This window comes from Solanum lycopersicum, chromosome 1 (assembly GCF_036512215.1).
Source record: "Solanum lycopersicum chromosome 1, SLM_r2.1".
NCBI classification, from domain to species: domain Eukaryota; kingdom Viridiplantae; phylum Streptophyta; class Magnoliopsida; order Solanales; family Solanaceae; genus Solanum; species Solanum lycopersicum.
The window spans coordinates 77,628,444-77,652,431 of NC_090800.1; the positions used below are offsets into that span (position 1 = coordinate 77,628,444).

At 33.8% G+C, this 23,988-nt stretch overlaps 1 protein-coding gene across 3 annotated transcripts; it reads left to right on the forward strand.

Moving 5' to 3' along the window:
* Positions 1–732: 732 nt before the first annotated feature.
* LOC101266561 (uncharacterized protein At5g08430) lies at positions 733–20,091 on the forward strand. 3 transcript variants are annotated; one of them, XM_010326053.4, is made up of 11 exons: positions 733–1,089; positions 1,194–1,333; positions 1,886–2,563; positions 9,323–9,435; positions 10,779–10,838; positions 12,057–12,107; positions 15,306–15,376; positions 16,568–16,779; positions 18,297–18,362; positions 18,806–18,871; positions 19,251–20,091. In XM_010326053.4, the coding sequence occupies exons 3-11, from the start codon at positions 1,924–1,926 to the stop codon at positions 19,658–19,660; spliced, it is 1,689 nt and encodes a 562-aa protein (XP_010324355.1). In that variant the 5' UTR covers positions 733–1,089; positions 1,194–1,333; positions 1,886–1,923; the 3' UTR covers positions 19,661–20,091. The 3 variants fall into 3 exon arrangements, with proteins under 3 accessions (XP_010324355.1, XP_004229611.1, XP_010324360.1); XM_004229563.5 differs by having other exon boundaries at positions 830–1,089; positions 1,194–1,345; XM_010326058.4 differs by lacking the exon at positions 1,194–1,333 and having other exon boundaries at positions 888–1,089.
* The last annotated feature ends 3,897 nt before the right edge of the window (positions 20,092–23,988 follow it).

Sequence of the window (23,988 nt, forward strand, 5' to 3'; positions counted from 1 at the left end):
TCTTCTCCTCCTTCATCGCACGACTTGAAATCAATCCCTCGAAGGTAACTGCTCATCGCACGACTGTTGCGATTTTTTTTCTTATTTTCAGTTCTTCTTCTGCTTGAGAGTTCTTCTTCTTTTCTTTTTAGTTTCTTCTCATCAGTGTAGCTTGCTGTCTATAATTTTTTTTGAAAAATAATTCTTCTGTAATTATTTATTCATTTGTCCATAAACAGTCTTGATTGAATTCAATGGCGCATGCTAGCAAAAAGAGGGACATTTGAATTGAAATATTTGCTAATACATGTTATTGATATTGAGATTTTGGACATTTATATATACAATTAATATTTATAATTTTTGGTATTAATTGGCACCTCGATTCGAAAAGGCGAGCGGCGAGGCAGGCCCTTGTCGCCTCTCGCTGTCCAAAACACATGACTTTGTGACTCTGAGCCGATTGTTCATCATTTTTCGTCAACCACCATATCATCACTTTCATATTCACTGTCATCACTATTTTGATGTTCACGTAAAAAAATTATGTAATACAACGCAAACAACTATTGTAGAGGGCGTTTTTATAAAAGACGAAAGTTTGACGTAAAATTTCATTTTTCAAATAATTCCAAATAATGAAATTTGATCCAAATACTAGAATAAACTAGTATTTAAAAATTTGGGATATTTATTAAAAATATTTGTCAGATAACAAATTATATGGTGCAAATTTTCCCCCAAATATTATTTGGAAAATCTGTGGCCAAACTAGGCCCCAAGATTTAGCAATTAGCAGAGGTGAATATGTAACTGACACGTAGATCGTAGATGAAATTTAGTGAAAGGAATAGCATTTTTGTAGTTTAGTGTGAAATTTATAAATGTTTTTTTCTTCTTCATTTTTTTGGCGTTAAGATTGAGGTATTAAATATTTCTAGAGAAAACATCACACATATATATGCATATTTCATTCGATGACACTAATTTAAAACACATGTTTTCTCTTTGACGGAACGGAGAGACCGAGCAGCAAGAGAAGATGAAGAGGGTCTACTCTACAATATAAAGCAACTCGATTTCACTCAAGGAAGTGGTATTTTCCTGAAGGTAAACCAGGCATCAAATTATTCTCTTGGGTTTCTTTTTGTGAGTTTCACATATGAAAATCTTTAGTTTATCTACTAATCTGGGAGATCTTGTTGCTTTTGTAGATAAATATTTGAAACATTTTTTACTTGACTAGAATTCGTATGAATGCTATGAAGACGAATACATATATTTAGTGGTGCTATTGCTAATCAATCACTGGAAAGAGTGTGGCAGCACTCAAAAGACACTTCTGAGATAAGAGGTAGTGAAGAAGGTACAATTTACCCCCTTCATGGGTTTCCAAATTAAGCCTGATAATTACTTTTGGCCTTGCTTGTTAAAAAGGATGGAAAAGTCTGATGGCTCTGTTAGATAGTTAAATAACCCAATTTTCGTTTAATAATGGGAAATAAGATTCAAGCTTGTGCAGAAATAAAATCATTAATTTGGCCTGGGCCAGATGAAAATCTCTGGTTTCTGTCCTCTAGACTGAGATTCAGATCATGAATGCGTATTTGATATATTTGTAGGTAAAGTTGTGTTTTGATTGAGTACAATGATGTTTAAAAGTCGACATCAGCAAAATCAGATGCAGCGTTAATTTAGTTTGAATTTGATTTCATTGCACAACTCTTTCCTATGATCTTCCAAGCAAACTGAGGTCACTTCTGTCTTTAACCGTGACAGACGGAGAGGCTTTTCTTATCATCAAATACCATTTCATTTTGGGATTTTGTTTTAGCTTTTATTTGTAATGAAACAGTTCTGCGCTTGTCCCTATTATGATATGAGTTTGTGACAATTGCTTTTCCAGAAGTGTAAAAGCTCGTGTTGGCATATTATCCCGACAGCATGGATGGGAACTCTTTTTGGGTTGAAGAAGTCAAGGATCAGTTACCTAATTCTTTGAAAAGTAAGAGAAATGTCAAGATCAAGAAACTAGAGTTTGTTGGATGGGGATCCAAACCATTGATTGAATTCCTTCAATCAATTGGTAAAGATACAAGCAGATCTTACTCTCAACAAGAGGTGACGACGATTGTCACTGAATATGTTAATTCGAATGGTCTTCTTAATCCGCAAAAGAAAAAGAGGGTTATGTGTGATGCACGACTTCATTCCCTTTTCGGAAAGAAAGCTATACCGCGGATAAAGATCGGTAATTTGTTGGAAGTGCACTTCAGTGAGAACCATGATGAATCGGAGGATGAATCTTCTGACAGTTCGAAAGAGGAGGATGTTGTAATAGCATCTAAGGGAAGAAAAAGTACAGGGAGTCCAATGAAAAAGGTTCCTGTTGTTCCTAAAAGCTGTTTTGCAGCTGTTATTACTGAAAACATTAAACTTGTGTACCTGAAGAGGAGCTTAGTTCAGGATCTTCTGAAGACCCCTGAAAGTTTCGAAGATAAAATTGTGGGTAGCTTTGTGAGGGTAAAATCTGACCCAAATGACTACTTTCAGAAAAACACTTACCAGCTTCAGCAAGTTGAAGGTATATTTTCATTGTGCACTTTTATTTTCTGAAAATCCTATATTTACTAAATAATATCGATGTTGTGTTGATGTTTTCCAAAACAAAAGATTTCCCTCCCTACAAGAGAGACTTGGGCAAAAAGTGAGGGAAGCAACAATCCAGCCCTTAAATGCTGTTTCCCTCCGTGTTTTTGTGTGAACAAATCCGTAGTCATGGTCTCTTCCGAAGCATTTCTAGTTAAACTTAGAAAGATGCGATTGCTGATTGTTTTCTAACATTAATATGGAAGTTGTAAGTACTCAGACTTCTTTACTATACTTAAACTGGTAAGAAAAAGGAGAAAGTAGCAAATAAGAAAGAAAACAAAATTAACAAATAACTCAAAAATTGCGGTTTCATGATTAAAATGTACAATAACATCTGAGTGATTTATTTACATAAAGTAAGTGTTTGTTGTTTTACCTTGTTCTTTGGTGTTACAAAGACATACATTTTTATTCTTTAAGTGCTATATTTAACAGAGATGAACTTGAGATTTTCCCATCTTTATATTTTTAAAAGAGAAAGATTGTTTTCAGAATTGTTGCTCCTCTTTACATATGTATACAATAAGATCTCTCTGTAACAGCCACCCTATAAAAGCCAAGTTCTTTTTCGGAGTCGATTTTCTACATTATATTATCCCCTTCTATTAACAGCTTTTTACCCATAACAACAACATTCATCTTTATTAACAATATTCTTTTTGTAAAATTACTCCTCTATTATAACGAGTTTCTTCTTTTATTGGTAATATAACAATCATCTTTATAGAAATAAAATCTTGAAGATAAACCAATATAAATCTAGAGATTTTGACCAAATACTTTGAATCTTTTTTTTTTTTTGGTAAGTCAACATTTTATTTACCAACTTACAAAGCAAAAATTAGCCGGTATGGACATAATCTCCATCCTTGCTAAGCCAACAATTCATATGCTAGCTATGTCTATGGATAATTATTCAAATTGCATAATCTAGTAGCTATTCTAGGATACCTTATACCTCTCCCATGAATGTCTTGAATTATCTGTCTGATTAAGAAACCTGCTATCTGCTGCTTTTGTTGAAATATTCTGGCATTACGCTCTTACCATATATGATAAATGGTGCTGGCCATTGCCATTCTATACACAAGTGTCCTACTGTTTTTTCCTTTCATGCATTTACTGCCCATTGTATCTCATTAATCCAGCTCATTGAACTTCTTGTTATGCCTTGCCTCTGTAATGTACCTTTCCACACCTCTGCTGCATATGCACATTGAAAGAAAATCTGGTGGTGATCTTCATCCACTAGTTGACATAAGGGACAAGTTAGTACTTGTAGAACTCCCCATTTTGCCGATCTGTCTTTTTTTTCACTTCTTCCATTCACTGCCAGATACATGACGAATAACCATTTGGGAGCTCCAAAGTTTGTCCAAACTAGTGATCTCCACTCTACCTTCTCCTTTGTACCCCTCATCTGCCTATAGATTTTACTGATGTTGTAATGTGTCATGTTTCTTTTGTCTTCCTCAGTGACCCTGCCTCTTGTAAATGTTTTGCAGCCTTCAGGATCCTCTGTATCACCCAAGAAGCTTGTTGAGCCTGTATGTTCCAAATACCTGGTTTCCCATAGTAACTATGTATCCAGACAACCCATAACTTGTCTTTTTTCTGGCATAAATTCCACAACAACTTACCTATTGCTGCTTTGTTCCATGTATATATATCAAGAAAATTCATTCCACCACTTGCTTTTGGCCAACACAATTTGTCCCATGCAACTAATGCTTTCCTGGATGTCTCAATATTCCCTGTCCATAAGAATCTTCTGCACATATTCTCCACTGCTTGAATAACTTTCTTTGGAAGAGCAAAAATCTGAGCCCAAAACATTTGAATTGCATACAAAACACTCTTGATGAGTTGAGCTCTACCTGCATATGATAAGAACTTTGTTGTCCAACTTGTGATCCTACTGAGCATCCTGTCCAGTAGAGGTTTACATTTCACTATGGAAACTCTTTTAGTACTCAAATGGCACTCCCAAGGTTCCTAAATGGTAGATCACCTTTCACATATTGTAACTCTTAGAAAAATTTCCTCTTGTTGTTCATGTTTTACTCCTCAAAAGTAAACACTACTCTTTTCCACATTTGCAACCAGATCAAAAGCCTTAGAGAACATCATAAACAATCATTGATACACATCACTGATTTTAGATCACCTCTGCAGAACATCAGCAAAACTCAACTGTACTATTTTCTGCTTTTTGCATCTAGGATGGTAGTATAATTCAGGTGTTTGCTGCAAGGTCTTTAAAATTCTGGTTAAATAATCCATGGCTAGCACAAATAAATAAGGAGACATTGGATCTCCTTGTCTTACTCCCCTCTTTGCCTTAAAAGGTTTTTGCTGTGTCCATTTACCTGGATAGAATAAGTGACTGGTGACACATTGCATAATCCATTATATGACTTAAGCTGGCATTTGAACGTCTTCCAATATTTGCTCCAAGAATGTCCATTCCAAGGAATCATATGCTTTTCTCATGTCTACTTTTACCATACATCTCCTGGAAATTCCTTGTCGACCATATCCTTTGACCAATTCATGACTCAATATCACATTATCACTCAAAGCCCTCCCTGGCACAAAAGCTGACTGATTTGGATCCACTAATGTTTCCATAACAGGTTTTAGCCTTGCAGTAATGACTTTAGCTATGATTTTATATAATGTTGAGCAGCATGATATAGGCCTATATTCACTGATTTTGGTTGGATTCTGCACCTTAGGAATGAGAATTACATTTGTTCAATTGACTGCCTTGTACATTTCCCCTGTATTAAAGAATTCTAGAACAACTTTAACCATCTCCTCCCCCACCACTGGCCAAGCTTTCTTGAAGAAAACAGCATTAAGTCCATATTTCCCTGGTGCTTTAAGATCATTTATCCCCTGCATAGCAGATTCCACTTCCTTTGTTGTAACTGGAGCTGCTAATTTCAGTTGTTGTTCTCTATTAAGCTTTCCACCTTCCTTCATTATTTTTTTATCCACACTCGGTAGCCTAGTTGCATTCTGACCAAGCAGTTCCCAGTAAAAGGGAATAGCTTCCTTTTCAATTGCCTCCTGAGAATGTACACTTATACCTGCAGCATTTGTAAGGCTAGATATAGTATTTTGTGCCAGCCTGTTCTTCATGTGAGCAAAGAAATAACTTGTATTTGCATCTCCTAGACTCAATCTTTGAAGCCTTGACTTTTGCCTCATAGCACTCTCCTCAACTAAACTCCATTTCTCCCATTGTTGTTTTAATGCCTTTTCATGATCTTTATTAGCTTGCACCTGCCTGTGATCTATCATGTCATGTGGGATTTGTTGCAGTTGTGTTCTAATACTTAAAATCTTGTCTATAACTCCTCTGAATTCTGTGTTATTCAACACTTTGATGACTCTGATGACCCTTTTGAGTTTCCTCCATACTTCTTTCATGCTCCCTATATCCTCTCCTTGCCATGCTTGCTTTACTAAAGGTAGGAACCTTTCATGCTCTGCAATACAATTAAAGAATCTGAAAGCTTTATACTTCTTGTGGCTCACCTCATCTAATACCATCTTCAAAGGAGAGTGGTCAGACACACCCCTGATCTGAGTATAGCATCCTCCATAGTTGGCATTCGTATCATCCAATCTGCATTCACTAAAGCCCTGCCTATCCTACTACAAGTGTGACCATTCGACCAAGTGCCCCCAACTGTTTTCAACTCATGCATACTAGTGTCACGCAGGAATTCATTGAAATCTGTTACTTCTATATCTTGTACTTGACTACCTTGTGGTCTGTCTTCAGCTCTCAATATTGCATATAATCCATGCACAATACGGGACCTTGAGCTGTAGTAACCAACCCCTTTAGATCCTCCCACAGTCCCAATCTATCATGAATGGTATGTAATCCATAAATTTCCAGAAACACAAATGCCATTCCACTTCCTTTAATCTTTATATTAGTTTGTATGTATTGGGCAGTCTTACTTACCACTACACAGTCTACATACTTAGGATCCCATAATATCCAAATTCTACCCTTAGTAGTATAAGCATAGTTCCCCTCATATCTCTACCCTGGTGCAACTTCCTGAATTATTTTATTAGCTAATCCTTCCTTTATTTTATTCTCTAGTATTTTCCCTCATAAACAGCTTTAATTCCTTCTGTTTATAAGGTTTATTTAGTCCTCTAATGTTCCAGGTGACTAGCTGCATGAGCTCTTGGGTTCATTCCATCACCTTCACCCTCCTTGTGCATATGTTGGCAACTCTCCAAACTTTTGCTTCCTTGCTCATACACATGTATAGTGTCAAACCTGTTCTGCATCATCATCTGCATATCCTGTGGTTTACTTGTGCTTCTTCCTGCCTTTGATGGTGTTTGTTTCCATGTCTCCCCTCGAGCTGCTGCTACTTGTTCCTTAATTTCTGGTACCTTTGCCTCCCCTGTTGTACTAGCAACCATCTTAGGTTGCCATTTAGTTATTTTCCTTGCCTGAACTTTCACCACTTCTTTTCCATGACATTTATGCCCCACTTGCATGCATTTAGCACAATACTCTGGTACCCATTTATATTGTACTCCTTGTTCAAATACCCTTTCATTGGGCTCTTCAACTTTCAACTTTCGAGGCAATTCCCTGGCCACATCCATTTCAATCTGTACTCGAGCAAAAGATATTTGATCAACTTTAGTAGTGCATTCATCTGCTAATTATAGCTGTCAATCTGGGCTAGCCCACCCAATCTGGGCTAATCTAGGCTTGGACACTTACGGGTCAGGCCGGGCTAGCCCATTTTTGGTGTGGGCCAGAAAATGGCCGGCCCAACCCACAAGTACGTGGGCTACAGGCTTGCCAGGCCAGCCCACTTTTTTTTTAAAATTATATTATTTTTAAAATTATTAAATTAAATTAGAAATTATAATTTAGAAATATTATCATAAATATCGACAAAACAATATTACAGGATGTTAATGTTACCACTTTTTAATCAAATTCACAATTAAAATTATTTTTATAATACTTATTAAGTTTTCTTTCAAGTAAAAATATAAATATCTAAATAGAAATATTAATCTAATTGTTTTGAGTTTGGACTCTCTTTAATTTTAAATTTTAATATTATATTATATTTTTAATAAATTTTTATTGGCCCACGGGCTGGCCCTACTGATATTTCTCAAGTCCCACAAATCAGCACGCTTATTCAGGTCGGGCTAAAAAGCCCTTTTCCTAAATGGGCTCCAAAAATCGTAGCCCAACCCTATTAAATTCCGAGCCAGCCGGGCTGGCCCATATTGACGGATCTACTGCTTATAATGGTTCTCCTAAACCACTAATAATCCTGCTTAAGGAATCCATACTCCAACAACTCAGTGGCAAATTTGGGTATTTCACCCAAATTGGTGGTGTTTGTAATACTTCTTTGTTAAAATCAAATTCAGGTCTCCAAACCTTCACAATGATAGGTCGATTATTTAGCATATGTGGTCCTGAATACAACACTTTCATTTCTATATTAGCAAATCGCACTAAGAAATATCCGTTATTATGGTAATACACCTTAGGCTTACTCACAATATTAACTTGTAAAGCTATGTACCTTTCCATTGCAGCTATGGTAGGTCATTCCCCTACAACATAGAGAATGAGGGCTTGCTTCCACTCCTCTGTTGCTTTGTCAATTTCTTCCTTATTCAGCTCAATTTCTTTTTCTCCATTCTTCATGACAGGAGTTATATAGCTCAGAGTCATCCCTTTAGCTGACAACCTACTTGAGTTGAAGAAATTTACCCATTTCTTTTCCGCCTCTGCTTCCTTTGGGTCTTGTATGTCACTGCCTTGACTACAACTTATTTCACCTTGAGCTTCTTTGTCGCCATTTGCTTCCTTTTGTGCTGTTCAAATAGTGTTTCTGGTTACCTCCTTCGTTGGAAGAGGTGGCCACTGTTCCATTGAAACCTGCCCAGCCCTATCCTCTATGCTCCACCCTTCCTGGCGTCACCACCAGCTTGGGTGCTTCCTTTTTCTTCCGTCCTCTCTCCATTCCGTCAGTTGGCTCATGTTAGCAGTTCACACTAACATACCCCGAGATTGAATTTGTTTATTTTTTCAAAAGTATTATTGTTGGATACACACTTCCATCATTAAAAGATTTCATTCCCTTGATAATCATTATAAAGTGGTGACAAAGTGCTAACATTTAGTATAATGTATTAATCTAATTTTTAATTAGTGAAATATGCATATCTTTTGAAATTTTAAATTTGAATAATTTTTTTAATATTTTCATAAAATTAAGAAATAAACTTTTTGGATAATTTTTGCTTATAAAAACCAATGAATATTTTAAACATCAAATGTTATGGGTGTTAAACAATCTCCTCCTAATGCCATTCTCTCTTCTCCTTTTCATAGTCATTGTTCCTAGTGGAATTCTCATGAATCTCCAAGGGCAACACAAACAATTAGCTTACTCCCATGCGGGTTCTGGACAACAAAAAGGAAAAAGAAAATAGCTACTCCCAAAAAATGCTGTTTGCCTAACTATGAATCCTAAAATATGTAGTTTACCTGAAACTTTGATGATCAAAGGCAATTTTGAATCAAAGGGAAAACAAATGCTGTCTTTTCCATTAAGTAATATTCTCTATCCTCCTTGCTTCTTTCATTGTAAAGCTGAATGCTTCACAGGTGTAAAAAAGGTTATGGCAGCCAGTGATGGAGCTTTTGAAATTTACCTTCAACTTTCAAATTTGATGAAAGACATTCCAATATCATCCTTATCTGATGATAATTTTTATGAGGTAAGCAATTATTAACAGTATATATTCAATCAAAGTGTTGGATGGCTCTGATTCGAAATTACTCCATTCTCTGCACCTCTTGGGATGGATTATGGCAATTCTGAGACTGAATTTGGCAAATCTGAGTGGTTTTTAATTTTCACAAAAAAAAAGAAAAAATGATTTCTTGAAAATATATTCTATTCAAAGGTCGAGAAATGCACCAGAGGATGCTTACTAATAGATCAAAACTAGGAATATACTAGCTTGAATGTTTTAAATTTATTTTTTTAAAATTATTTTTTTATCTTTTCAAAAATGGTGGTGTCCATGTCATTTTTATGTGCACCTAACATATGCCACCACGTAACTGCCATCTCCCAGTAGCATAGGTACCGGGATAACTGGTCCCTGTGATATTGTCTCACTTCATTGACCATTAGGTCACACTCCCTTGAGTGCGTAAGTTGCGTATTATTGGTAAAGCTACTTCTGATTGTGTGGACTACCTAGGTACTTGGTCTGAGAAACTCCTTGTCTCTATTTAGCTATACTAAATATGCTACTACTATAAGTACTCTGCATTTAGCATCTACATATTTCATATTTGTAGAACTGCTTGATGTTTTCGGATTGAGTGTATTTGTCAATTTCTTTCAACACAACGACTTTGTTATATAGAGTAGTCTCTATATTGTATGGTGTTAGTCAATAGATTTGCTAACTTTAACAAGATTGGAGGGCTACTGTTTCTTATTGACTAATTTTTTATGACTCCATACCTAAATATACCCTTGTCTCAAAATATTCGTCATATTTCACTTCTCCGGAATTTAACATAATAATTTTTGACCAAGATATTACTGTAGATATTTCACTTCTCGAGAATTTAACATACTAATGTTTGACCAAGATATTACTGTCGATAGCTTTGTAAGTTTACTTATTTGTAATTTTTATATAGTTTCTGAAGTTTTAAATGTTATTATTCAAAGGGAAATTAATCTATGTACAATCTTATGTAAAAGTTGGTATAGATTGGCTCTGATAAGAGAACAAATGCAACCAGGGGGAAGGAGTGTATCGGATATATATGCATGTAGTGTGGGTGTATCCTTGTGTGTATTCACATAAGCAATCCATCATCATATAGTGGATATTAATCTACCGCAACACTTCTCCTTTATCCTTACTCATATATATATACACACACAAAAAAAAAATAATGTCTAAAATTTGTTTGTGCAAATGTCAAAAGCTTTTCTTATGCATGAACACTTGCTATATACCATTATATTTCTGCTTCGTTTGTTCAATATTGTATATGTTTCCTCTTTCATAAGAATTTCTCGTTTTCTTGACAGGAAGAATGTGAGAATTTGCGTGAAAGAATAAAAGCTGGTTTGCTCAAGAGGCCTACTGTTGTAAGATATCTAAAGCACCTGCAAGTCTTTCATTCTACAATTTATCTTGATAACTGAGATATCCCCCAGGGCAATGGCGCATGGTGTAAAACTCGGTGGATAATGGGCCCACCCTCTACCCTTCTCTTCTCAAATCAAACCCTTCTGTCCTTCTATATTTTCTTCTTCCTTTGTTTTGCATCTCCTATTTTCATTTGCTTGTGACGTCCCTTTCCTGTCAAAGGTGGTATATTACAGTCCTACCATCATTCTCGATTTCTCTTCTTTCTTCACTTCTGCTATGCTCAAAATCTGATTATCACTTTGACGTAACTGGAATCAAGAATTATTGCATACAGACAGCTGATTATCTTAAGTCATGTCCACATATCTCTTTTTTTTTGTTGGTGCAATTTTCCTTGATTTGATAACAAAGGAATCTCTACAAGGATTTTAAAGATGTAGCCAACGATTATGGATATTTTCTCAATCCTGTATTTGGTAGAGAATCTAGTGAGATTTGTAGAAAGATTCTGATTCTTCACTCTGAGGTGGATATTGTTGATTCCCAAGGAGAGGATGAAATACACACAATTTGTAAAAAAAAAATAAAAATTCTTCATGAAAACTTCAGGTTTTCTTTGCTGTTGATTGTGTAGACCTTCTGAGGAATGATCACTTGGACACCTTATATATAAATGAAAATACATGGAAAAGAACTGTGTCTAATATTGTCTTTAGTAGGCGTATCTCTTCAAATTGGCGACCTTTGTTCTTTTCTTTAACAAACTAATAGCTTCGATCTTAGTGTCTGACCTCTCGCTTCTTCCATTATAACTTCTTTTTCTCTTCTAAATTACTTTTCTGTAGACTGCAGCATTGGAAATTGTCAGTTACTGTATTCTTCTAGATTTTGACACACTCTCAATGATTTATTACTCTGAATAACTTTGGTGTGAATGTTTAGCTTAGATTTTGCATTGCCTCCAAGTTGAACTATGTTAATACTTAATATCTGCTCCTATTCTTTCTTCTTATGAGTGCTTTTATTTATGTGGGAAAGAGTAAATCTTAAGTTTTCTTGTCTTGTTAGTACTATAGGTTGAGATTTAGCTCCATTTTGAGTTATGTTTAGTGCATTATAACTTTCTTCTTCAGATTAGTAATGTATGACCTTTTTTTCTTTAACGTCATAACTATGTTTTCAAGTTGGCAATTGATTTACCCACTTTTTGGCAGTTGGAGCTTGAGTCAAAAGCGCAAAATCTGCACAAGGATATCACTAAGCATGTAAGATTGAATTCTCTACCGAGTCTCTTTGTCTGGTTGTCCTTGTCAACTGCATTTTTTTGAGCTGGAAGTTATTTTCTCAAAGAAATGGTTTGTGAAAATCCAGCTACACTATGCTTATTATATGCAACTTTCAACCCTTTTTTCCAGGCTAGATCTTTGACCTAATATAAATTGATGTTGTCAATAATCCTGTGTATATGTTAAGACCATACTCCAGTTGGAAGACTCAGAAATGTGAAATGTGAGTGACTGAGAGGGAATTTGTTCACACTCTGGTGTACATCGTTATAGGAGTTATTATTTTTATTTTTGGTACATTGTTATAGGAGTTATGCCTTCAGATAAATCTCTATAGAAGATGAACTAACAATATCACTCAAAATATTTAATAGAAATCAACCGATAATGGTGAACTATATTCAGAAAGTGTTTGTAGGTGTATAGGCTACATGTTCAGAACACCTATTCATAGAGGGAAGCTGTTGAATGTAATTATGTAATACCTAACGAAGGATTAGGAGATCATTCCATAATTACTGAATCAACAATAGTAAATAATTTTGGTTGTGGTTTGTGGAGGAATATCATGAAGGCATGGGAGTTTTTTTTTGGGGGAAAATATCTCATTGAAGGTCAAGAGGAAGACTTGATACGACTCTGCAAAAGTCAAAAGAGTTCATAATTGCCACGGGAAAACAATAAAAACTGTGCAGAAACTAGATTCCCACTCCTGGGAAACACTCTTTCGTTGACCAAAACGATAAAGATATTGACGGGTCGACTATATTGATAGGCGACCCTTGAGAGGAAAGGTTTATGTTGGAAAAGGCTGGAAAATTTACTTTGGTGCCAATGCCTGTAGAGGCCTTTTGATATACCTAACAATTCAAATAATTTCATTCGAAGGACTCCCAAAGAGCTTGGATAAACTTGCTAATAAATACTCTCATCAAATGAGAGATCTAGTAATGTCATGATGACATAATTGAGCTTGCCAACCAATTTTCGATAATAACCTGTTCGAGAAGAAGCTCAACGTTCAGGTTCACAGGAGTAATATTTATTGGTTTTGCAATTCAGCATACCAATTTTCTAATACATCAAAAGTATACCATCTTTAGGACATGAAAGTTCCACATCCATGTTGAGAATTATTATTGGACTAACTACCCTTTCGAGCAACTATTAGGAAATTGCATGAAGGAGACAGGCTCTCATCTGGTGAAGGATGTGAATTCGACCCAATGTGTTGCTGCTGGGAGTATTAAATTAGGAGCAGCGGCTGTGGGAAAGAACGTAGGAGAGATACTGATAGGATTCTTGGAAGGAGGTTTAGGTCAGACAAATTCTCTCCAGAAACTATGATGTTGTCTATTTTCCAAGTCATCTTCCTATTTCTCTGTTCTCTTATTTGTCTTTTCACCACATGAGATCAGTTTTAGAGGTAGGTACACAGTGATATCATCTTTTCACGAGAAGCAGTGGCATTGAAAATCCCTACTTTATCAAGTTCACTTATTGAATCATAGAAGAAAATTTTGTCTGAATGAATTACCTTCGACAATTGAAAAAATGCTTAGTGAGTTGAGCTTAAATAGAGTAGCATGGTTTTTTTTTCTGAAATTGGTAACTTTAAATAGAGTAACATGGTTAGTGAGAATTCATATAGCCAACCTCAACTTGCTTGGGACTGAGGCATAGTTGTAATGAAATCGACCTAGTCTCTAACTTAACCTTGAAATCTGGCTCATGAGATGATGATAAGCATATAAGGAGACAGTGTTCAATCAATGTAGGATACTTAACACCCTTTCACGCACCTGGAGTTGGATATTTGATGCATGGACAAAATAATAGACTTTCTGTAAAAGGGTAAATCAAGAACAGGGATAGAACTAGCTCTATTCCTTGTCACGAAAATAGACTTTGCATATAATTCAATCCCATAAGCTAGCTCATAAGGTCGGAATTACCCAAGCTCATATAAAGGGACCATCCCGTTCTCTCAAATAATGTGGAACACTAAATATTCAGGGGTCGTTTGGTAGGACGCATTTAAATTTGGAATTATTTAGTACTATGTTTGGTAAGAAATTGGGTCTATGTATAACTAATCCTCCTACATGATATTATATGATGTATCACTGATACCTTCCATTTGGAGTTATTAGTAATACATGGGATATAATACCATGGGATAAGTCTAATACAGACAAAAATATCCTCAACGTTTTAATTATTTTGTTTTATTTCTTGATTTTATGTTTTATGGTTGTGCTAGTAAATTTGTTTAAAGAAATAAGCTTACAAATTATATATATATATATATATATATATATATATATCTATATATCTATATATATATATATATGTTTGTGCGATTTTTTAATTATTTGTATTTTGAAAAATTTATAAAATTGAATACATATTAAAATTACAACTTGCAATTTTATGCATAAATGTAGATGGTTTGTTCAATTTTACTATCGTTTACCGTCTTTTCTATTTTAAAAGTTGATAGTTTATCTTTTTTTAAATTGTAAATTGACATTTGTAAGTTATCAATTTACTAAGATGACAATTATTTATCCTCAAATAATTTAAGTAAAAAAAAGTCAAACATGACAACAGAATTGTTCTTTTCTTGGCTAGTTAGAAGGCCATAAAAAAATATTGTCAAGCAATTATTTACCTTAACCCAATTGCATAATAATTCAATAATATAATTAGAAAGAAGTTTATATTAAGTTTTAATCCAAACACAAGATGAGGCGGGAAACAATGAACCAAACACTTGGTAAAATTAATTTCTGCATTACTAATCCCTACATTATTATAATCTTTGTACTAAATGACCCCTTAGTATCATAGATGAATGAGTTAAATCAGTGCTTCTGAATTGATCTCATCTTTTAAGAATTGTCATTTTTCTTTGTTGATTAATATCCTTATCGTTGAAGTAAAATTAATATCATTTCACATGCAACCATGTTTAAAATGTGCCCTGATGGTATTTGAACTTCTGCCGGAAGCATGCGGACTTGTACTTGTCATTCTTCGGAAGGATGTTGCATGATTTGTTACTCGTGTAGTTGCTTGTTATTGTATACAGATTTGCAACTATGTTGTTTATCACCATTCATTTCCATATGTATCTAATTTTTACTCTTATCTCATGTTTTGATTTGGCTACAGTGGATTGATAGAGAAGTTGTGTTGTTACAAAAGCGCATTGATCATGCCAATGAAAAGGGATGGCGCAAACAATATCCTTTCATATGTCTTAAGGTTCTGCTATTAAAAAAATGTTTTGCATCTTCTAGTGGTTGCAAGGCACATTCTGCTCTTCAATGCAGCAATTTCTGTCCCTGCATAAGAGAAGTAACTGTTAGTAATTGTCATCTGCAGATTATATGTTGGTAATCCCACTTCGCATTGCGGTAGACAAAAACATGGTATATAAGTGGGAAGGGTAGAGGGGGACATTATTCACCGAGTTCTGAAATGTGCACCACTGGCCCTCGAGGATTTCTTGGATATTTGTTTATATTAGTCGGTATTGGTTTAAAGTACTTCCGATTATTCTGGATTAGTTATATTGTTTGTACAGTTGGAGGAAAAATAGTTCATGTAACGAAATAGGTCAAAGTAGTTCGAGACAGAAGATACAGTAGGTTAAATATTTTGGAAACAAATTTGTTGAGATAAACCTCAAAATTTAGCTCAAGTTATGAGAATTGTCCAAGACCTTTCAAAAAGGATACAACCCATATAGGCCCATGTAGATTCTGACTGCCCTTCCCTGCACACTCAAGACTGAAAATCTAGAAGATGCACTAATATAACATAGGGGGCCAACATTGGGTAGTTCAACATCAAGGATACGTCCGACTTTGATACCATGTTGAGAAAATGATTGTTGACTCAAACCACAAAAGTTAGTTCAAGTTATGAAGATTGTTCATAACTATATAAGGCAGTTATATATACACTCAACTGCCACAGGGTCTTAACAATGTTAAGTATTAATAGACAGTAGTAGTACTCCTGAGGTGATTGAGTCAATTTGCTCGACACATCTCTTTCTGGTTCTTACTTTAGAATAACTCCTTCAACTATTCTTTACATGGGGAATATTTTAGTTTCATGCTTATGCATGTTTCTAAAACTCTGGATAGTTGTTATTGCATGTATAGAGTATTAATGACAATATCATCCTATTTAATGGAAAGCCCCTAGTAGTATGGTTTCATTGAGAAAGTTATCCAAGCTTCCTTTGGTTCGTATATGTTCTTTGCGATTTCTTCAATATTGCTTCTGTATGCTAGTTTTCGGGCAAAGTTTACAAAATTATGTCTCTATGGTTTTTGGGACTTCAGTGTAAAAGCTAAAAGCCTGTTTTACTTGTTGATCCTGGTGATGAACATAAGTGTCTCCTTGACCTACTTTAGAGTTACACTGTTTGAGTTTCTGGAGAGAAAGCAGCTGCTACACACAAAAAAAGAACAGGATAGACTCTTTTCCGTGATGCCACAAGTTGTAGCTGAGGAATTAGAGCCTGAAGTTAAAACTGTTGATGCCCTAGAAGAAAATGTAGTGGAGCAAGAAAGAGAAAATGGTTGTTCACCAAAGTCAACTGCTAATGGAGCTACTGACATTTCTTGTGCAGGTGAGCTCTAACATCCTCTCTGCCACAACTTCACGGTTTCTAAAAGCTTATTCAGTTGAACCTTCCCATTTGTTTTGCTTTTTGGAGTTTAGCCATTTCTCTAGAAGCATTTGGATGTGCAATATGTACAAAACTTTCTTACTACCTCATTTGTCAGTCTGAAAGCTAAATAAGTTTGGACTCAAATGAGTTATTTTGAGATTGATTCCTGAAACAATAGTTTTAATCTGAACAGAGTTCAAGAGAGCCATTTTTAATTGTTTTGACTAGGGTTGGGGATGGAGCAGTAAATGGAGATTGTTTCAGTGGAAGGGAAAGGAATGAAAGGGAATGACAGGTTAAAATAGCTTGAGTAATGGAAAAACCAAACTAATTGACTGTCAAACTGGCAGACAACTTCCGTACAGGCTGAAGTTAGTAGCGACTTTTCTTTCCTAAGGAATCAGTTATTGTTTGAAATCTTGAAATGCTATACCACTACTTTTTCCCCTGGAGATAAAGAAGTTCTAATTGTTCCGATGGTTGAGATAGGTTTGTCCTTTTGACAATCGCGTTTGGAAAAGAAAATGATCTTTATTTGTGGTAGATATATAAGAGACCATTGAAGATGTCTAATTTTCTTTGAGGCACCAGTTGAGTTAATGTGAGCAGATACATCTGTCATCTACTCTCTCCATTAAATGGTGTTTTCACCTTTTTATTTTGTTTCAAAATAAGTGGTGCTTCACAAAATTAATAAGGCCTTTATTCTTCTTCTTCCAATTTTACCCTTATTTAAATAAATGAAAATTTACATAACCAAGAAACCATTAAAGAGCTGTTTTTTTTTTAAAGGATAAAGACCTACTTCTTTACAGGCATTTGATTAAGGATGAGTTGGTAATAACACTTCTAACTTTCTAGGAGTGTGTAGTTTTCTTAAGGAGTATGCCCAAGCTAAAACAGTATTTATTTCGAAACGGGGGGAGTAACGTATTTGGGGTTGCCTACCAGATATTTTTTATTTGGCAAGAGAAGTTGTGAAAGTGAAGGTGGCTGTTATGTGTTAGGGACAAAGGTGGTAGCAAAAAGGATTCTTATGTTCTTTTTCCTTTAGTGTTCCTAATCTATAATCTTTCCCACCTCTAATGTGCATATGATAAGGAAGGTGAGACGTATCAGATCAATGATTTCTAACAAGTGATATTTATGTTAGTCAGTTCAAATCGTTGAATCTTGATGGATAAGCTTAGTATTTAGTTTGAGTATGCGAGGTCTGCAAACTGGATATTTTATTTATCTTTTGCTATATCAAATTTGCTAGTCCTTTTTCACTTGTATAGTGGATACGATGTTTGCATGTTGTGAGGGTAGGGCTAAAATCTTTTCTGTAATTATAGGTAGCTATTCTTACATTTTTATTTTTCTTTAGTTATATTGTTTCCTGCAATCTGATTAAGGATCACAATACTTTCCTCAGTCAATATCTGACATGATTTTTTATACTTTCCCCAAGTGTGACTGTATTTTATTTACAGGAGATGCCATGATCCCATCTAATAGGATTTTCGTAAATGGAGATGCATTAACTGCTGATGAAAATGGTAATTTCTTCTTCCCCTGGTTTTTGAAATTAAGCGTCTTTTTCTTAGAACTCACCTTGCTTAACACCCTGTGGACGTTTTCATGAAGGCCTAAGTCGACTGGTTACCCCAAGTAAATGACACATAAGCTTGGGAGAATCGAAAACTATTTGATTTTTTTCTAAAATGGTACTCTCCCTTGATTTCCACAACACTGTTTGCTTATGGGACCCCTCAGAGAAGAATAGAATTAAGGAATTGACTGCTCTAAAAAAGAGAACTATTTCATTTGTATCTGGCACTACTTTACTTGGACAGCTTCAAGAAGACTCCCTGTTTTGGGAGCTAATTCAAATGTGACAGGGATGAAAGCAAGGCCTAGAGGAGGGAGAATCTTAGCTCAGTCAATATCTGACATATGATTTCTTATACTTACCTCAAGTGTGACTGTATTTTATTTTCAGGAGATATAATGGTCCCATCCGATAGGAGGTTTGTAAGTGGAGATGCAGCCATTGCTAATGGAAATGGTGATTCCTTCTTTCCCTGGTTTACGAAATTAAGAACCTTTAGTTTTGTTTCTAATTTTGTTGATTGAGACCAGAGTAACTTGGGTTTTTGGTTTAAAAAGCCTGAAGTTTGTCAAGGTTCGTAACATTTATATTTAGTGATCAAAAGGTGACAAATATTATGGTGTGATACATCTTCAAGGGTATAAAAAAGAAGGAAACATTTGCGAACTTAAATTTGCCTGTCAATGAAGTACGTGCACTAGAAAAAAAAACCTTGGTACCATGAAGTTCCAATTATGGAATCTAATAATGTAATATTAATAACTTAATAAACAAGTAGGGTAACACATGGCCCTCTAATTGGTTTCTGAAATATTCTGTATCTGATTAAACACAGATCAACAAGCAGACATGATTCAAGAACAAAGAGATTCTACCATTTCTGCAAGAGTTGAAAGAGGTGAAGAAATGCAGGTCGTGGCCTCTGGAGAAGATGTCGTCACACATCAAGTACAGGTCCAGGCAACTCAAACTGAGGTAATTGAATTGAGTGATGATGATCTAGATGTTGAGGACCAAAGATATGGAAATCAGTCTACTGATGTGATGTACCGTGATGTTGCAATTTGGAACTACATGGATCCTCATGGTATCACACAGGGTCCTTTTTCTTTGACATTGTTGAAATTCTGGAGTGATGCTGGTTACTACTTCGGGCCTAGCTTCAGAGTTTGGAAGGTTGGCCAAAGCCCACAAGAAGCTGTCTTGTTGGTTGATTTGCTTCGCTATTTTTTTCCCCTCCAATGAAGCATCACAAGTCGTGTTCTAACACTAGTTCTAGGTTGGTAATCTCTGAACTTCCGCAAAAAGTTGTTTCAGAGTTGTCAATCATGGTTGCCGAGTTATTAAAAAAAAAAGGTTCTTTTGCTTCTTTAATGTCTATATTCTATGAACATTGATCCGTAGTAGACTAAGATACACATCTTTCTGATGATAATAGGATCAATCGTTGCAGCCATTGCTGCATTATATGTTTGCAAGTACTGTTACTAGTCAATTTAACTTATTATTGAGGTGGCCTTTTAGAGTTTACTACAAGTTTAGATGCTTTGTAATGTGAAGTGATGAACAGAGGGTACTTTCTGTTACCAGTCAATAATGTGGCCTTTTAGTAGTTAGCACAACAAAATGCTTGTACAGATGAAAATTTTGTTGCCAATCAATTTTCCTTCTCATCAGCTTTTGTTACCAACTGTTGCATTCATTAGTCAATGACTGGTACTTGGTGGAAGCTTTTCTCATTGAGGGAATTTATATTTGGGAAAACTACACAAATTGGATCCATGGCTCAAATATTTTACGCGACTGGCCCCTCGTTCTATTTTTTGAATCGTTGCTTCTTCATCCTTATACTCCGATGGTATTAACTCAGTGTTTTCAACTGCTTCTTTCTCTTTGATACCATCAATATAACGCACATTAGTAGATAAAAACAGGGGCATGAAAGTCAGGTTGTGGTCGCTTGTTTCTGTACAAATGTTCTTTTACCATATTTTACTTCAATATTTTGTTACCACATTCTCTCTAATTTAAAGATTCATACTATTCCAAAACTGTTTTTTTTCTAGTTGTAAAAATATCTTATAAATAGTTTTCATGTTTTCCATTTTACAATTTGCACCGATAATGTCTGGAACCTATCCTTTTTTCTTTTTTAGAAAATGCTTCATAAATCAAAAAGAAATTGCTAGCTTAATAATTCTTTTGTGCTGTATTTGCTTTTGAGCTCTAAAATTGGTAAATAATTGCTGAGGGTTTATCGGGAATAGTTTTCTATCCAATATAGACAATGTACATAGTAAAAAAAAAAAATATGTGAGCACGTTATGGATATAATTTAAATGATGATAGCATTTAATATAGACACCAAGAGAAGTGGGGGTAAATAAATATTATTTTCTTCGTCTCATTTTATGTGACATCAGTTCTTTTTTTGTCATTTTTTTTCTTTATATGGTAAATATTTAAAGGTATAATTATTTTTTTATCCTTGAGGAGAGCGAAAAGTGAATCTACTTTTTGACTTTTTTTTTAAGAATAATTTGATAAATATTTTAAAGTTTTCATTTATTTCTAAAATTTCATGTTCGGTTAAATGATGTCACGTAATATGGGACGGAGAGAGAGTAGTAATCATATGTTGTTGTATACAATTGTAATTGAGAAACAAAATAAAAATAAACGAACATATTGCTAAAAGACTTAACCCTTTATAGTGGGAATAGATCTTAAAATCCATCACTAGGGTCTTTCCACCTTATCATCACTTACACATAGGTGTAAGATTTTAATTAATTAAAATATAGCTTTGTGAGGGATAGCTCATTGTTTGTATTTCATTGGCTAATCTATAAAGCCATTGACATTAATCTAAAACATTGAGCATCTTTTCATGAATTAAGACATGACAAAATGATTGGACTAAGGCAAAAAGTAGCAACTTTTTGGAATGCTTAAAAAGTCTATGTGGGACTACAAATTATTCATTAAAAAAAAAAAAGTGGAGTTTATTTGAATGAGATAATTATAGTTCAATATTTTGAATGATCTGATATACAAACAGTCACAAATAAATACTTTTTTGTATATTTAAGTACAAATAAGTATGATTAGTGTAAAAGTTTTATATATTTTTGAACTTAGCATTCGTAATTAAAACAAAACAAAAAGTTTTCAATTAATTTTTCTATTAATTAGTTAAGTACTTCCAATTAGAGTCTACTAAAAAAAAGAATCTTTCTTGGTTTCATGGAATAGGGTATTTTAGATAACAAATCACTTTCAATCCTACCTATGTCACGCTCAAATTATGACACTCAACAAACTTATAATTTTCATCCCCAATAATGAAACAAAATATCTTTATTTTTATTTTGTTTTTTCTTTGTTTTGCTTTACGACAATAATAAATAACCAATATTATTTAGTGGGTTTCATGTGACATTTTCATGTATCTAATTTAGCTTTTTTAATCTTGTTATAATATGAATGTCCATAGCACTAGTTTCGTATCTCGTTTTTCTTTTTTTTTTGCAATATTTTATCTGATTTTCCACTAAATGAAAAATCTTCTAAGTAAAATGAAAGAGAAAAAATAATTTGATGTATAAAATAGCTCGTATTCATATAAGATTCTGAAAAATGTCATATCTCAAAATTTTGAATAAGAAATATTAGCATGAGCATTGCTTTCTCTTTTCCCTTGTCCTATACCTTTCATAAGGTTTTGCTTGGGAATATGCAAGTCCAAATCAAGATAAAGAAAAGGAAAAGGATTGATGAAATCGAACCTTAGTCCTTTAAATTATAATATAACCGTTTTGTAAGTGAAACTTTAGTTTAATTTAGGTAGAATTCATAGGAGTAACTTTCGTATATAGCAAATATAAAAATTATATTTGTATGTTATAGTTATAGTTTGCATAATTACGCTCTATAGTAAATATAAATATATATAAATCATTTTATATATATATATATGTATACACACAAAGAAAGTCGTATAAATCGATACACATATACAAAAAAGCAGTTGTATAATCTATTTCAACATACATACACAAAAGATTAATTGTATAATTTGTGTTTGTATAAAGCGAGAGAGAGAAAGACAAACGAAAACTAGGCTGGGGAAGACTGTATATGTATATTCACAAGTGTATATGACTAAAATATATGTATTTGTATTTGTACATACAATTTTCTCTCGCTTTATACAAACACATACTCAATGTACACAGTTGTGTTTTTATAAAGTGAGAGAGGCAAGTAAAAGGAGTTAATACCTCAGATGGTCACTCAACTATGCATTCTTTTCTCAGAAAGTCACTCAACTTTCAATTTTCACTCAAAAGTCACTCAACTATGCACTTCTTTCTCAGAAAGTCACTCAACTTTGAATATTAACTCAAAAGTCACTCAACTATCCACTCTTTCCTCAGAAAGTCACTCAATCTATTAAATTGTTTTTTTTAACTAAAATTTGTTGATATTAATTATTTATATAACAAATCAAAAAATTTTAAAACTTTTATACGTAATTATATTTTATATCAAAGTTAATTGATTAATATCTATTACTTAAATATTCAAAACTTTTATACGTAATTATATTTTATATCAAAATAATCGATTCAGATAAACATCCTTTGAACTGTGTTCACTCCATTATTCATTGTTAATGCAGAAAATAAGTAGATGGTCCCCTGACACTTCAAAAACTACTTTATTCCACCGATGATTAGTCTTGTCGTAATGACATTGATCGATTATTTAAATTTAATAAATATATTATACTATTAACAACTTTAATTAATCATATAAAAATTCTAACCAATGATTTTAATCAGAGAATTAATAGAAAAATATTGTTGATTCCAAATTAGAAATGGTTAGGTTAGATACCAGAACATGTTTCTTATTTTTAGATTTATTTCCTGCCGAAAGGATACGATTCACTGTCTTTTGTGTTAAAGTTGGCAAACATCCAATATGCACTAAGATTGATAAAAATTTAATCGATATTCGATGTTTACTTTAAAATTAATAAATTATTTATATATATATTAATTATGATTTAAGTTTAGTTAGTTATATAGTAATGGGCTCCTATTTCATTAAATTATTTGACATGATAAATTGATAGAATATGATATAGAACATTCAATGTGTGTATATTTAAAGAAATAATCTTTTTTTATTTGACCAGAGTAAAAAAATAAATAAAGGATAATGTATCTTATGATTTCAAGAAAATAATATACAATAGGAAAATAAATTTCTTAAATTGTATTTCAAACTTTGTCTCCTCGTTACACCTCAATGCTCCCACCTCTACCTTTGGTAAATCTTAAAATTTAAAAGTTAAATGAATTTTTACTGATGATTTCGAATAGCACTATTGAACTCTCATGAACTCAACGTAGCACTATGCATCTTGCACTCCATCGCACATAAAATTTATCTATATTACATATAAATTCTCGCAAAATAATAACTTACAAAAGAACTTTTTCAAAAAAAAAAAAAGAAGAAGAAATATTAGTACCAAAGACACAGGGAAGAAAATTGGGCAA